The 13,024-nt window shown below is 35.9% G+C and overlaps 1 protein-coding gene across 7 annotated transcripts in view; it reads right to left on the bottom strand.

Moving 5' to 3' along the window:
* DACH2 (dachshund family transcription factor 2) overlaps window positions 1–13,024 on the bottom strand; it is a 311,886-nt gene that overhangs the window by 72,475 nt on the left and 226,387 nt on the right. For all 7 annotated transcript variants that reach the window (XM_042807358.1, XM_042807360.1, XM_042807363.1 and 4 more), the window contains one exon: window positions 263–418. In XM_042807358.1, the coding sequence (XP_042663292.1) occupies window positions 263–418 (156 nt within the window). The remainder of the gene's footprint in view (window positions 1–262; window positions 419–13,024) is intronic.

Below are 13,024 nucleotides of genomic sequence, written 5' to 3'. Positions count from 1 at the left end.
AGTCCAGGCCATGGAAATGTCAATTAAGGACTGACAGTTCCTAACCCAGCAGTATTGACTATTCAAAGTGGGTGGCTGTATCCCAGAGTGTGGCTTGGACATAATACACAAGTGCAGCAGGCAGTGGGAGGAGTGATCCTCCTACTGCTCGTGTGTCTCCCATCCATTTCCCCCACCTCCAGGAGGTGGGGAAGGAAGGCAAGCCCAGCCTCCAAGCAGGGCTCCATGTACGTTTTTATCCCAGTAAGAGCAGAGTACGTACTGTTGGTGAGCAGGTGATTCTGTTGGAGAGGACTGAGTGGGTGCGCACTTCCAAGGCTTGACTGCCCTGACAGGGTGGGATGACCAATGCTGTGCTGTGATCCCGTTGTAATGGGAGACTGAAGCTTGTCTTTATCCCAGGAGGATTCACTCCCACCTGCAAAACAGGGTACAAACAAACCATAAATCGCATATGCTTCTCTTTTAAAGACATTCTGCTTGGTTAGCAATGAGCTAATACTCTTTACCATAGCTAAGAACCTAGCACAAACACAGCACCAGAAAACCTACACCTGATTTTTTTTTTTTTTAATAAATAAATAAATATGCATTAGGCAAAAAATATGATTAGAAACGTTCAGCATCACTTACCTTCGTAACAATAGTTTCTGGAAATAGTAAAAGGTAAATGTTCAAGGACAGAATTGTCCAAGTAAGCATCAATCACAAGTAAATAAGGCAGAAAGGGAACATCCGAGACACTGAATCACAATCTCCTGCTATCACAGGGAATTAGGCCACCCAGTCCCTGCCACAGACTAGTTGGTGTCCACCCTCGGGCTCATCCGGTCTCTCGCCCCTGTTAATCTTACTGGAGAGTGGTTCCACTAATCACTCCCTCCAATGCACACTAGCATTCTAGCTTAAATTCATCCCTGAACAGGTTACAACTATTTATCCTGCTACTATGTTATCTTTGAGCATAAATAGCATTCCCTCCAGGGCTGGGTTTGATCCTGTGGATGTCCCAGGTAAAACCACTTTACTAGGTTAAACAAGCCAGGCATTAGGTTGGGCTTGGAAGTCATCAGTATTCAGGAATTTCAATTTAAAGAGTCCAAATATCTATTATGCACAGTAACTACTGTCTACAACAAAACCACAGTAGAGCAAACTAAGCACTCATCTGTTTGCTCCAGAATATCTGTTTGGTCCTCTGAAGACAAGGTGTTCTGCAGCAGTTTTACAGATTGTAGTTTTCTTCATTGTCACACTTACACACTTGAATAACAAGTTCCTTCTAACCAGCAGTTAAGTAGACTGTGTTAGTGAATTCTGAAATACATCTGGTCCACAAAACAAACTGCCTTAAAAAAGTTAGATTGAACTTTTCTAGAATAAAAAGGTATTTTAAGTACACGCCTTTCTCAGGTACAACCCATATTTTCAATTAGACCGTAGACTGTTATGAAAACGTGTAACTGCAGTATTGAATTTGTTTTGAATTTATGAACAAGAATTTCAATAAGTAAATAGATTACTGTGATGCAGCAGCAAGCAAAAAACCATTTTAATTGAATATGAAAGTAACAGAAAAATTCCATTCTTTATGACAACACTTAGCTAATAAACATGATTAATACTGCTAAATGAAAAAGTTTGAAAGATCAATGATTGAAAAAAAAGGAAATCACTCCATCATTTTAGCACTATGTCCAAGTATGAATTACCTTCCTCTAAAAGATTTGTAATTTGTAAAATGATGAGTAATACGTTGACAAAGAAAGATACACTAAATTATGCCATGTGATATAATATAACATGGCATAGAGCAGTAATTAGAATGACTGCAGTTAAGGCTGTGTCAGCATCTTTCTTATTTAATATACAGTATATCAGCTTCTTCGAATAACATTTGACTGATACTTAGTATATAAGTTGTTCATTTTGACTACTGTGAAACAGAGGTGGTATTATTTGGTAAAGTATTTCTCAAATTAAATGTGTAATTTAAAAAAAGATTTTCTGAGGGAATGCTTAGCATTTGATTTTACCAAATGGGTTTTATTTTTCTCTACGTGATTTTTCATTTAAGTTTAACATTTACACTTTATTATTCCTCAAAAACCACGTGATGTACCTTAGAATGATTTTTATGCTTAGAAATAGATATGATACATGTAACGTCATGTATCAGGGCAGTGACTCTGAAAACTGTGCACAAGACAGTTTGCCAGAGATTTCTGAATGAAAAGAAAAAACTGCATTCTTCATCTAAGTCTCCCTCACTCATTTATTTTTCTCCAATACTTCCAACCCCAGGCACAGATGGTCTTAGCTCATTTACTTGTTTCTGGAAGTTTCTCTTGTCTTTCCAAAGCCTCGTGCATCTACCCACCATACTTCTGTGGCCCTGAATCTGTAGTCTCAGAGTGCCCTAGCAGCTTTCTGTGCCCAGCTTTACAACTGTTGCACGTTCTGCAGGAAAGTACAATTATTCCTATTTTACAGATGGAGAATTACACTGTGCAGAAAAGTGACTTGCTTAAGGAAATAAGGAAACCTGCAATGGAAGAGGAAACTGAATTTAAATTATGCTGTACAGTCCAAATCACTGGACCAGTTTTCCTTACAGATGGGGACAATAATAACTTTTTTCTGTGCAAATTCCACTTGTAAATCTGCTCCAGTATTCAGTGCCAGCAACACAAGAATAAATTGCAGTACACTTATCTCTACACACCATTCCTGTATTCTTATGTTCAATATCACTTCTCCTTAGAGAAAGAAAGAAAAAAATACTGCTGAGCGTATGATGTATAATAAAAGTGCACGTTAAATGAAATGCATCCTGTAGTCTGCAGTATACCACATAGATAACAGCTGCATCATTTAATCTGGACTGCGTATACTGTGTAGTAGCAAGTCTCTTAAAAAGAAAATAAGAATTAGAACTTCTTTTTACCTAGAACTGTTCAATTGTGATGTGATTTATAAGGGCAGTATGATTATCTCTGATTTACAAGTGGGAAAGTTGAGGTACAGAATTATGAAGCAACTTCCACCATGTTACCTGGTAAACTAATGGTGAAACTGGAAGAGAAGTTGGGTCTAACGGGTCCTACTCCTGTGCTCTATGCCATAGACACTTTGAATTCATCCTACCCACTGTCCCTTTGCACAGCTAAAAAATAACAGTTTTAAAAGAAAACTTGCATACTTCCCTGCAGTATCTATTCCCACACAGTAAGAAAAATTCACATATAGTAAGCCAGAACTAGATTCACAATATATACATTAAATACATGTAAATATACGTAAATATATATATTTGATTCACAACCAAATATGTAAAATGCAAACATGTGATCATATATTCAGATCTTTTGCTATCATGCAACTTTTTAAAAAAAGTACTCATTCTTGAGCATACACATTTTCTTAATTAGTAACACAACTGTCAGCATGTTATACCAGCAAGGACCTATTTGACACATATATATCAATGACTATTTCCAAATTCTTTGTTACTGTAACAATTCAAAGTGAATATATCTATAAAAAGTAAATCCTCCTTAATAGTTCAAATTTAGGTTTGGCCACAAATTTTCAGACTTCTGTTCACTGTTTTTGTCCAAATAGGTGCCACCAATAAGGCAAAGATGTCATGTTTTGATTCTAAATACTGTCTTTGGTATGATAAGCTTATAGATGAAACTAAAAATTAAAACTTTCTGATATGAATCATGCAATAAACCACAAAGAAATAAATTTATGGGAGTCAATTTTTTTTTTCTCTTATTATATTCAAGAAGTTTGATCTTTGAAGAAATTTGTATTAGGAAAAAATAATTTTGTCCACACTAAGATAAGGAAGGCTCTCACTCTTTTTAATATAGAAGATAAGGAGTCTAAAATTAAACAATGATCCATATTACTGTGTACAAAGAGATCGACTTCAAGTCATTTCTTTTAGGCATGTATGAAACATAAGGGGAAAAAAAATATGAAAAAAGCAAACATACAACACTATGGAAAACGAAACAACAAAAACCAGCAGTGGAACTTACTTCTCCTCCTGTATATGAAGGGAAATATAGCTTTTTATTTATTTTAAATGAGAAAGAGTATTTCATTTTAAAGTATTAGTAACTTGAATCATAAGTGTCACAGGAATATTACTAGAGCACTCAGAAGTCTGTTGATTTGTCAAAATGCCAATACATCACTTACACACTTTACAAAAAGCTTTATGTTTAACACTATAACCCACTACCCATATGACCTTCTCTCCAACAGATAAAACTAAAGGACAAAAAGGTAATTTTTCCTTATCTTGTTTGCATTCTAGTCGATCTTGTCCCAGAACAGATTGTACTCAGCATTAAAAAAGGGCAAGAGAGACAAGAACCTCCATCTTCCAGAGCTGCTGATGCTTGTCAGAAGCAAGCACCGAGACTGTGGTTTCCAGCCACACCAATGTGGGAAGAAAAAGGCAGAGGTACGAGTTGGCCAGCCATCCTAAAAGACTGCAGAATACACTGGTTGTCCTGCAGTAGCAGCTAAAAAAGGTCTGACCTGCTTCAACCATCCAGTTCAGGCCACAAAGCAAATGTGTGGTATACAGTTCTGCTTCCAGATTTGCAGCTAAATGCACAATATGGATGAAAAAAAAAGGCCTGATTGTCTGCATTGTACAGTCACCTCCATAGAAACGTAATGCGTGTTGCAAAGGGCACAGATAAACAGACACTACATAGATTTAGTAAGAGAAAGAGTTATTTACAATATACTTAAAGTCTGGTATTTACCAGTCCTAACAGGCTGAGAGAACTTATTTATCAGTGCATGAATTACACTGATGTTCAACTAAGCAAAAGCAAAACTAATGTAACAAACCCCAGTCCATTCATTTCTAAATTAGAATGCGGTGAGAGGTAAGCATTCCCTTAATGCCATTTTACAGCCCAGTGGCCAAATTCTGTATGTCTCTGTTCCCAAGTCCCTATGAACAGTGAATTTGGATGAGTTCCGTTTCACAGGGAGTTAAATCACAGGTAACACAAACAAATAGGGCATATCAGCATAAGCAATACATACACATGCTGTTGGTGATATATACTGTAGTCACAGACCCACTGCAAGGTTATTTACAATCATGTATATATTTGTAAGCAATGTGCCTCTGTTTAATTTCATTTTGTTTAGTTGAATGAAACACAAGTGATAAACTCAGCTTAGTTTTTCTGAAAATGCTGCTGCTCACACATCTTTATTTTAGTAATTTTGTAAGATGACTTTTAAAGCGACATGTTATCTAGCAGTAAACCTCTCTGCATATTTGTGTTCTTCAAAACAAAATCCAAAAAACTTTTTTTGGTGAAGATATATTTGTGACAATTAAATTAGTGTCTTGTTTTTAGGTACTGAAAGATCTCCAGAAAGTAATCAAAGTTCAATTTTGTGATAGTTTCTTTTCATTTGGTTTCAAATTCATTTTATCAGCCTTAAGACTGTCTGGTCTAGCTAAATGAAATCCACTCTGTCAGAGGTACCTTTGAATTGAACAACCACACTGTTTCAATCTATGTCTGTCATTTTATTTTTTGTTGTGATACATTTCTGAAAAATTGAACTCAAATTGTTAAAAGCAATACCATCTTCACTGTCCAATTTTATTCTAAAATTATTTTTAAACACATTCTTCATGCTGTTGGGCATATTAAGCATAACATCAGCTGCAAAAAAAAAAAAGTATTCAATGCATTGCTATTTCAGCACTGATAATTTCAATGTACTTATCACCTCTAACTTTTTGTAAGTGTCCAGCACATATAAGGCCTTTGAATTGTGTTGGTTTATCTAGAACCCCAGGACTCTTAAAACAACATGGGCCCATTTGCCAGCATTCCTAGCCCCAGTGTCTTCAGGTGTCCCAGAATATTTGCTTTTACCAATATCCTAATTTTACCTTGATACTGGGAAAACAGTAACTTTTTTGGCCTACACAGAATGTCCTCTGCTGCAAACACTCCAGTCTACAACTTTCTGTCAAGTCTTTTCATGGTATCAGCATCTGAATGACCCAGGAAGAGAACATCAGGTAGAAAACAACTTTTGCCATTTTTAATAAATTGAGATTCTCACTCAGTAAGAATAGGAAGATATCATCCAGGTTATATTCCTGGTAAACTGTCACTTTCCTGTCCAAGAAACATAAAACTGTTCTGGGTCAGGATTATGACCCCAAATTCTATTCCTCATATTGGCAGTAAATTATGTTATTTATGGAGACCACACAAACATGGACACTTCCTGTGGTCTCTTATTAACTCCAAATAAACTTTCTTACTTTAAAATGGGAATGAGATATTTTTAATCAGCCCCCAAACGCATGACATCCATCTGAAAATCTAAAGGGAAGATTTGCAATGCATTTAAAGCTTTAATGCATTGATTTGCTTAGCTGTGTGTATTCAGTTATATCAACTTCTGGATTGTGCCCTACAAGAAAGCCATGACAGTGTGTAGGGTAAGATATTAAAACTCAAGAAATCCAGTGATGGCTTTACTGGGCTACTTCCAAAAACTTATCAAGTGGTTCAGCAGATGTAATTACTGCTTAGCCCTGCCAAAGCTTTGAAATGTGCCCATTAATTCAGCAATTCCCAATCTGTCCATCAGTCAGTCATACTTAAAAAATATGTCTGTCACAACTTAGGTGAAGTAATCTGTTGATAATTATACAATAAGAAGGCATTTGAAATCTGAATATAATTTCTAAACTTTTTGAGAGGTCTTAATGACAGCAAAATCAAAGTTTATTTCACAGAAATGGGATATTGACGATAACTGGGAATATGTCAGAATATTTGATGCCAATTTAATTAGGAACAATTAATCCCAGGAAGATACTTTTTTTAGAAGATAAAAGCAGAGATGTAATATTTATTTAGGAACCTAACCATCCCTCCCAAAACATCAATTCCTTCCCTTTAAAATGAACAGAGAAAAATAAGTAAGAAGGTAGAAAATACAATGTGTTTTAAAGTTCCCAAATTATGATTGAGGACTGCAATCCTAAAGCACAATACCAGAAAAGTCTTCTTATTGTCATTTACCTTGGAAAGCAAGACCATCATCCTACAATGGCCTTTCCAGTCAAAACAAGATCTCACAGTTAAAAATCAGGTGCTCAGTGTCAAAGACTCGTAACAGTGTAAAACCTGTTCTTTCTCTCTCTAACAGACTGGGTCATTCATCCCTTCAAATTACACACATGCAAATGCTGATGGCTACTAAAACACAGAGGGTGTTTTCTCCTACTTTCTAAGACCGGTGTAGAAGAACTACTGGCTGCAGCAACAAAAACTTTTGGTGAAAAGTCTTCTGGAGACAATGGCTGAAGTATGGATGGCCTTTTCCTCAAGCAACTAATGCTAAAAAATGGGAAAAATCTTGCAACACAAATGAAGAGCTGCAGGAAGAGGAAAGAAAATGCAGTATCATGTAAGGGACTAGTCTGATAAAAACACAAACTGCCCAAAGCAGCAGTATCTTCATTTAACTCAAGATACCAACCATACCTCAGTAAGTCAGCTGATTCAACTTATACCGTCAAAGCACGCCATTAAAGTTAGATTTAGCAAGATGAAACAGCATATTTATAGAAAGTTAAATACTATTATAATTTTCATAAAAATATACTAATATTCAAAAGGACTTACCAAAGTTAGCTAAGTGTACCCATTCTCCTCTTTTCTTTTGCTGCTTTAATCATGCATAAATATTAATCAAAGCAAGTTGCTTGGCTAGGAAAGAATGTGACACACTAGAGAAAAGTTCTGATAATTAATAAATGAAGTCTTTGCTCCTCTGTTACCTGATAGTTAACTACATGATAATTGGGGGTGGGGAGGGGGGGGGAGTGGAGGAAAGGAAGCTTGTAATCTTCCTATCAATAGTTAGATATTTATGGCTTTGTAAATGGAAATTAGTCATGATATTTCAGGATGGAGTGGCAATATAACTAAAGGAATAATGGCTCCGAGAATGACTTCATACAAACAGCTACAGTCCATCTAGCACAATACCTTGTCTCCAACAAGGGCCAAAAGCAATACTTACTCGAGTTTAAATACAGAGAAATACTAGAATGATGATTTCCCAAAATACTCTTCAACAATTTATGTATTAGGAACTTCCTGAAACAGAGCTATATTCCTTGATTTTAATAACCTTTAATAGATGTTTCTCCCATTAAATTAAATGGAACTAAATTTTTTGTATCTACAGTATCATGTAGCAAGGAGTTCCACAGCTTGCCTGTGCACTGATGAAAAGCTACCTCATGTTATTTGCAGGTGTGCTTTGGGGGGTTAACTTGGCATTTACCGTCTTCATCTGATGTCTTCTAGATCGTATACTGGATGAAATAGTAAGTAATAAATCCCTAATTCAGTTTCTTATATACAATGTGTAGTATTATTCTCACAACTAGGGAATTTAAACTTTCTTTTAAATCTATGTCAATGTCAAAAGCTTATGCAATCTCTTTCCTAAAAGATCATAAATGACCTCTATTCTCTGTCACTCAAGGTACTGTTCTATGAACCTCAGCAAGTTTGAGCAAGTGGGCATTCTTATTGGAAAGTTGGGTCATGGAGACCCCTATTCCTGACAGCTTACAGAATGTGCTTTTGCCAGAAGAGGACTTATAAAAATCTGCACAGGGCATTATTTCAACAGACATGATACTGGTGAACTCAAAAGAGAAGACAACCCTTAAATGTTCAATACTATTTTGAAAAGTAACCACAGGATTATGGTTTGTTCTTGTACAACTGATCTGTTCCCTTCTACACTCTGAATGGTTATTGCTAACATTTTTGGTAATAAGTGTGTGACTTTATCACTATATATTTTTCTACACAAAGATAAGAATACTGTACTAGAATAAGGTATCTCATCATTTAGCACCATCAACAAAAAAAATTAACTGTTTTGTACTGCAGGACCAAAGCCTGTCTTCAGAAACACATGCATTTTACAGATAGAAATAAGGTCAAAATTTTGGTCTGTCAAATTTTTATTACTGTTGATGATGCACCAGCCAGAAATAAAACAGCTTAACTTTCAGATCTTGAACACAGTTGTAGGGCTGGCTGCCAGAAACAATAAAACATACATCCTTCTAAACTCAACAACTGCAGCAGGCAAGCAAGGAACTAGGATTCATAATCTAGTGATGACAATCATTGACACCTTCACTCACCACAAACCAAGTGGGTTTTGTTGGTTTTGTTTATTTGCTTGTTTGTTTTTTTTTTTTTTTTTAAATTACTTAATCTTTTCCCATATTTAACAACTTACTGAAACGACCACTGAGCTAAATGTACTCTATATTTTTACTGTAATTAGCCAGATAGTTTAGTTTGATTTTGAGGAGCTTTGAGAATGTCCTGACAGACTGTAATCTTCTGAGTTAATCTGTAGCTATATAAATGAATTATGTATTTATAAACTTTTTACAAATTCATAATACTAAAAGTAGTCTGTGTAATATAAGGTGTGGCTTGCAAGAATTAAATACAGCCTCTGGCACTTTGTAAATATGCATTTGGAAAATCTTCCAAACTGCTGCCAGCTTGAAGCATCTACATAGAACTCAATGACATTGGAGATTTTACTAGAGAATGATAGGTTGCAAAAAGGATGCCTGACATCCTTTTATATTGAAGCTGAATGACTGCAGAAGCTCTCCAAGGAGATTTACTGTCATAAGTCCCAGTTTCCATGAAGGACCAGTAAGCCCAGACACTAGCACTTGCGCAGTTCCAACAAGTTGTGTCAGTATGGGGAACACTGGCAAGGTATATATTAATTCTGAAGATGCACCATTTTTTATATCTGGCATTTGATTCCTTGCACTAAGTTATTACTGACTTCCAAAAAATTTAGAATGCTGCCAAAACCAGGAGAGCCTGTGAGTAAACCTAATTCACATAAAAGGTCAGCAGTGAAATCTACCCTGTTTCATTTAATGTCAGTCTAAAAATAACACGCAAAAAATCTTGAACTACATTAGCAGCCAATTTGGTATTTCCTTTACAAATCCCCTTCATTTTTGCTCACAGTAATAGCTGAATATATACCTACCACAGCACTTGGACATCTCACACATTCAATCAGTCTTTGATTTTCAGAATATTTTTCTCATTCAGCAAACCTAGCCATTAGGTGCTCTCATCTAATCTGCAGTGCAAATCTCCTTAATGAATATCACTAGGAGCTTTGCATTAGCTTCTCTAAGGAGCAGGATCAAAACCCTAAAAAAAAGAAATAACGCCAAAGAAACTATACAAGAAAATACACCCTAAATTTGTTATTGTGTAAAGGATATTCTACATTTTAAATTAGTATTTCCTTCTGAGGTATACAAAACCATAAATAACATCTGTCATCAGAACAAACATTATTAAAATGTTGGTATTAATACCAGATAAAGTAAAAATATTTCTTAGTAAGAAAAAGTGAGAGGCTTCAGCAACAAAATACAAGAGCACAGTGCCAAGCTGAACTTAACTCAGCTTGAGGTTTTGGACAGGATTCATTTCTGCTTGTGGTATAAGTATGCACCACCTTGATTATCATTTAAAAAAATATTGACAGCTTGCCTTCTCATACCAATGCCTAGTAACAAATTCCAAATGTTTTGTCACATTTCTTGTGAGCAATGCCATCTGCCAGAGGTGGCATTTCATGGCTGTTTACCCTGACTCCCTCCAAGAATTCATCTGCCACTATCTAATGCTGCCTGAATAAAGGGGATTAAGACTCTGATGCAACAGAGACTATTGATAATTTGGTATAATTGGGAAGAAATGAAGATAAATGAGGTTGAGGATGGAGAGGCAATTAGTTGAGCTGCCTGTACAGCTGTGTTCTCGGCCTAGCTCCCCTGGCCTTTTCTTTGGTGAGGTATGTGCAAATTAAACATAATGACAAATACACTCTTCCCAAAGCTCTTTAGTTTGGGAAGCTTGAAGATATGATTTTCACTTCTGAGGTCCTAGGCAGTGTTTATTTATTTTTTTTTTTTAAAAAAGTCATACTCACTGTCAAGATTTTTAAAGAGCAATGCACTTTGTAACAGCACACCTATGTCACAGTATCTGTTTCTTCAAAACACAGCTCTTGATTTGGCAATGGTATATAGCACTGGTGCTGGTTTTGACCAAAAGAATGAAGGCTTCTGCCTCCCTCAGTGCCACAGAGCGCCTTGATTGTTCCACAGCTCCAGACACCTCTGATACCTCTATCTGGTGTCTGATTCTGAAAATACACTCTATCCATGTAATTGGTCAAACAACTCCAGAGCATGATTCCCCTGAAATATGGATTCTTTAAAGTCTGGCCCCACATTTTGAAGTTGGACCTCCATTTTTTAAATTGTACTAGCTTTTCAAAATACCGGTCAAAAAACCTTACATGAAATGTCTACAATACAAATTTTACTCCTTGAAAGATCTCAGAAGTGACAGATATTTAGTCATAAATATTATCCGAAGACAGCTGCCCAGATACAAGCCTTATTTCTAAGCTATACTAGTCAGGGAAGGCCAAGTAATCAAGCTTGAATACCCTGAAAGGTGTTTAAATCCAAAGTGAACATGGTCAGACTACAAGCCTCCAAATTAGAAGACACAAATCTGCAGTTTAATATGTAGCTCTTCTTTCAAATATACCGAGATACTTTCATACATATACATATAAAGATGTGCACATAAATAGTTTAACTTAAAGATTAAAAAAAAATATTTGACAGAAGAAATGCCACTGTACGTTTTGCAAAAGATTCTAACAGTTTTTCATAAATGTCACATAATGTGAGATCCCTTTTAGAAAGAAAACCAATATTTATAGAGGCAGTTTTGGCTTACAGACATGTTTGCCTAACTACCCACCACATGTGAATTTTCTGCTTTCATATACAGGTGATTCTACCTAAATTAGGTCTTGGATGAAAGACTTCACAAAACTGCACTTCCTCCTGCATCCATATTTTCTTCAGCTATTTTAAAAATATTGTTTTACCGATTACATGAAAAACACTCCTTAGATAAAGACAAACCCTAGCTTGTATGCACAGAAGGTATTTTGATAAATTTTGGAAGAAAAATGTTAAATGTCTTAAAAGAGCAACAATTTAATAGATTTATTTTGTAATGTGAATTTTCAACGTTATTGCTTTGTATTGTACAGTTCTTTGGCATATTCTCAAACCTGAAAACACTTGAAATGATCCCTTTTCAAGCTCACAGAACTTCTGCAAAGTACAATGTCCCCTCCCAATTTTTTGCACATTCAAAACTTTTCTCAATCTCAACACTGCACACTTCCCCACTACCTAGAGGTCAACTAAAATTTCAGTTTAGCTTTATCTAATGTAATTTTCCATTCTGGATTAGATTTCTACAAAAGACAAAAAATAGTTCACTTTTATTGAGCAAACATGCCAGGAGAAATAAATAAAAAAAAAAGTTTATATTTAAGTTTAAATCTACCTTGTTTTGTCTTATTGAAGCTGAAAATTTGGCTGAAGTAGCTGTTCCTTTATGCAACAGAAGTTTTGAACATATAGTTCCGAATAGTGATTCCTTATTAGTCTGCAATATTCAAATTGCATATGTTACACCTCTGGTGTTTTACTGAGATCCTCTTCTCATTAACACTGTAAAGGAGTAAAATTATTTGCTGCCCATCTTCTGGCTTGACACTGTATGAAAGTATTCCAAGTTAATCTTTAATCTTGTGATTGACTGTGTAGGGTGCACACATTAAATGAGTTGCATTGAGCAGAGCTTTGGCTTTCCACTGGGAACAAATGCCCATGTCCTGGCTGGAGAGACAGCAGGGGCTCCCTCCAGCTCTGCCCTGCTTTCTCACACCTGCACCACAGCTGTACACATTTACCAACACTCGTGCTGGCAGCCTCCATCTCCTGGGATCACACAGGGTTGAGTGCTCTCAAACAAAGCCA

This window comes from Tyto alba, unplaced genomic scaffold, assembly GCF_018691265.1.
Source record: "Tyto alba isolate M040663 unplaced genomic scaffold, T.alba_DEE_v4.0 Super-Scaffold_5, whole genome shotgun sequence".
In the NCBI taxonomy this organism is placed as follows: Eukaryota; Metazoa; Chordata; class Aves; order Strigiformes; family Tytonidae; genus Tyto; species Tyto alba.
Note: the sequence above shows the minus strand (reverse complement) of the source record. Positions and strands in the feature narration are given on the sequence as shown.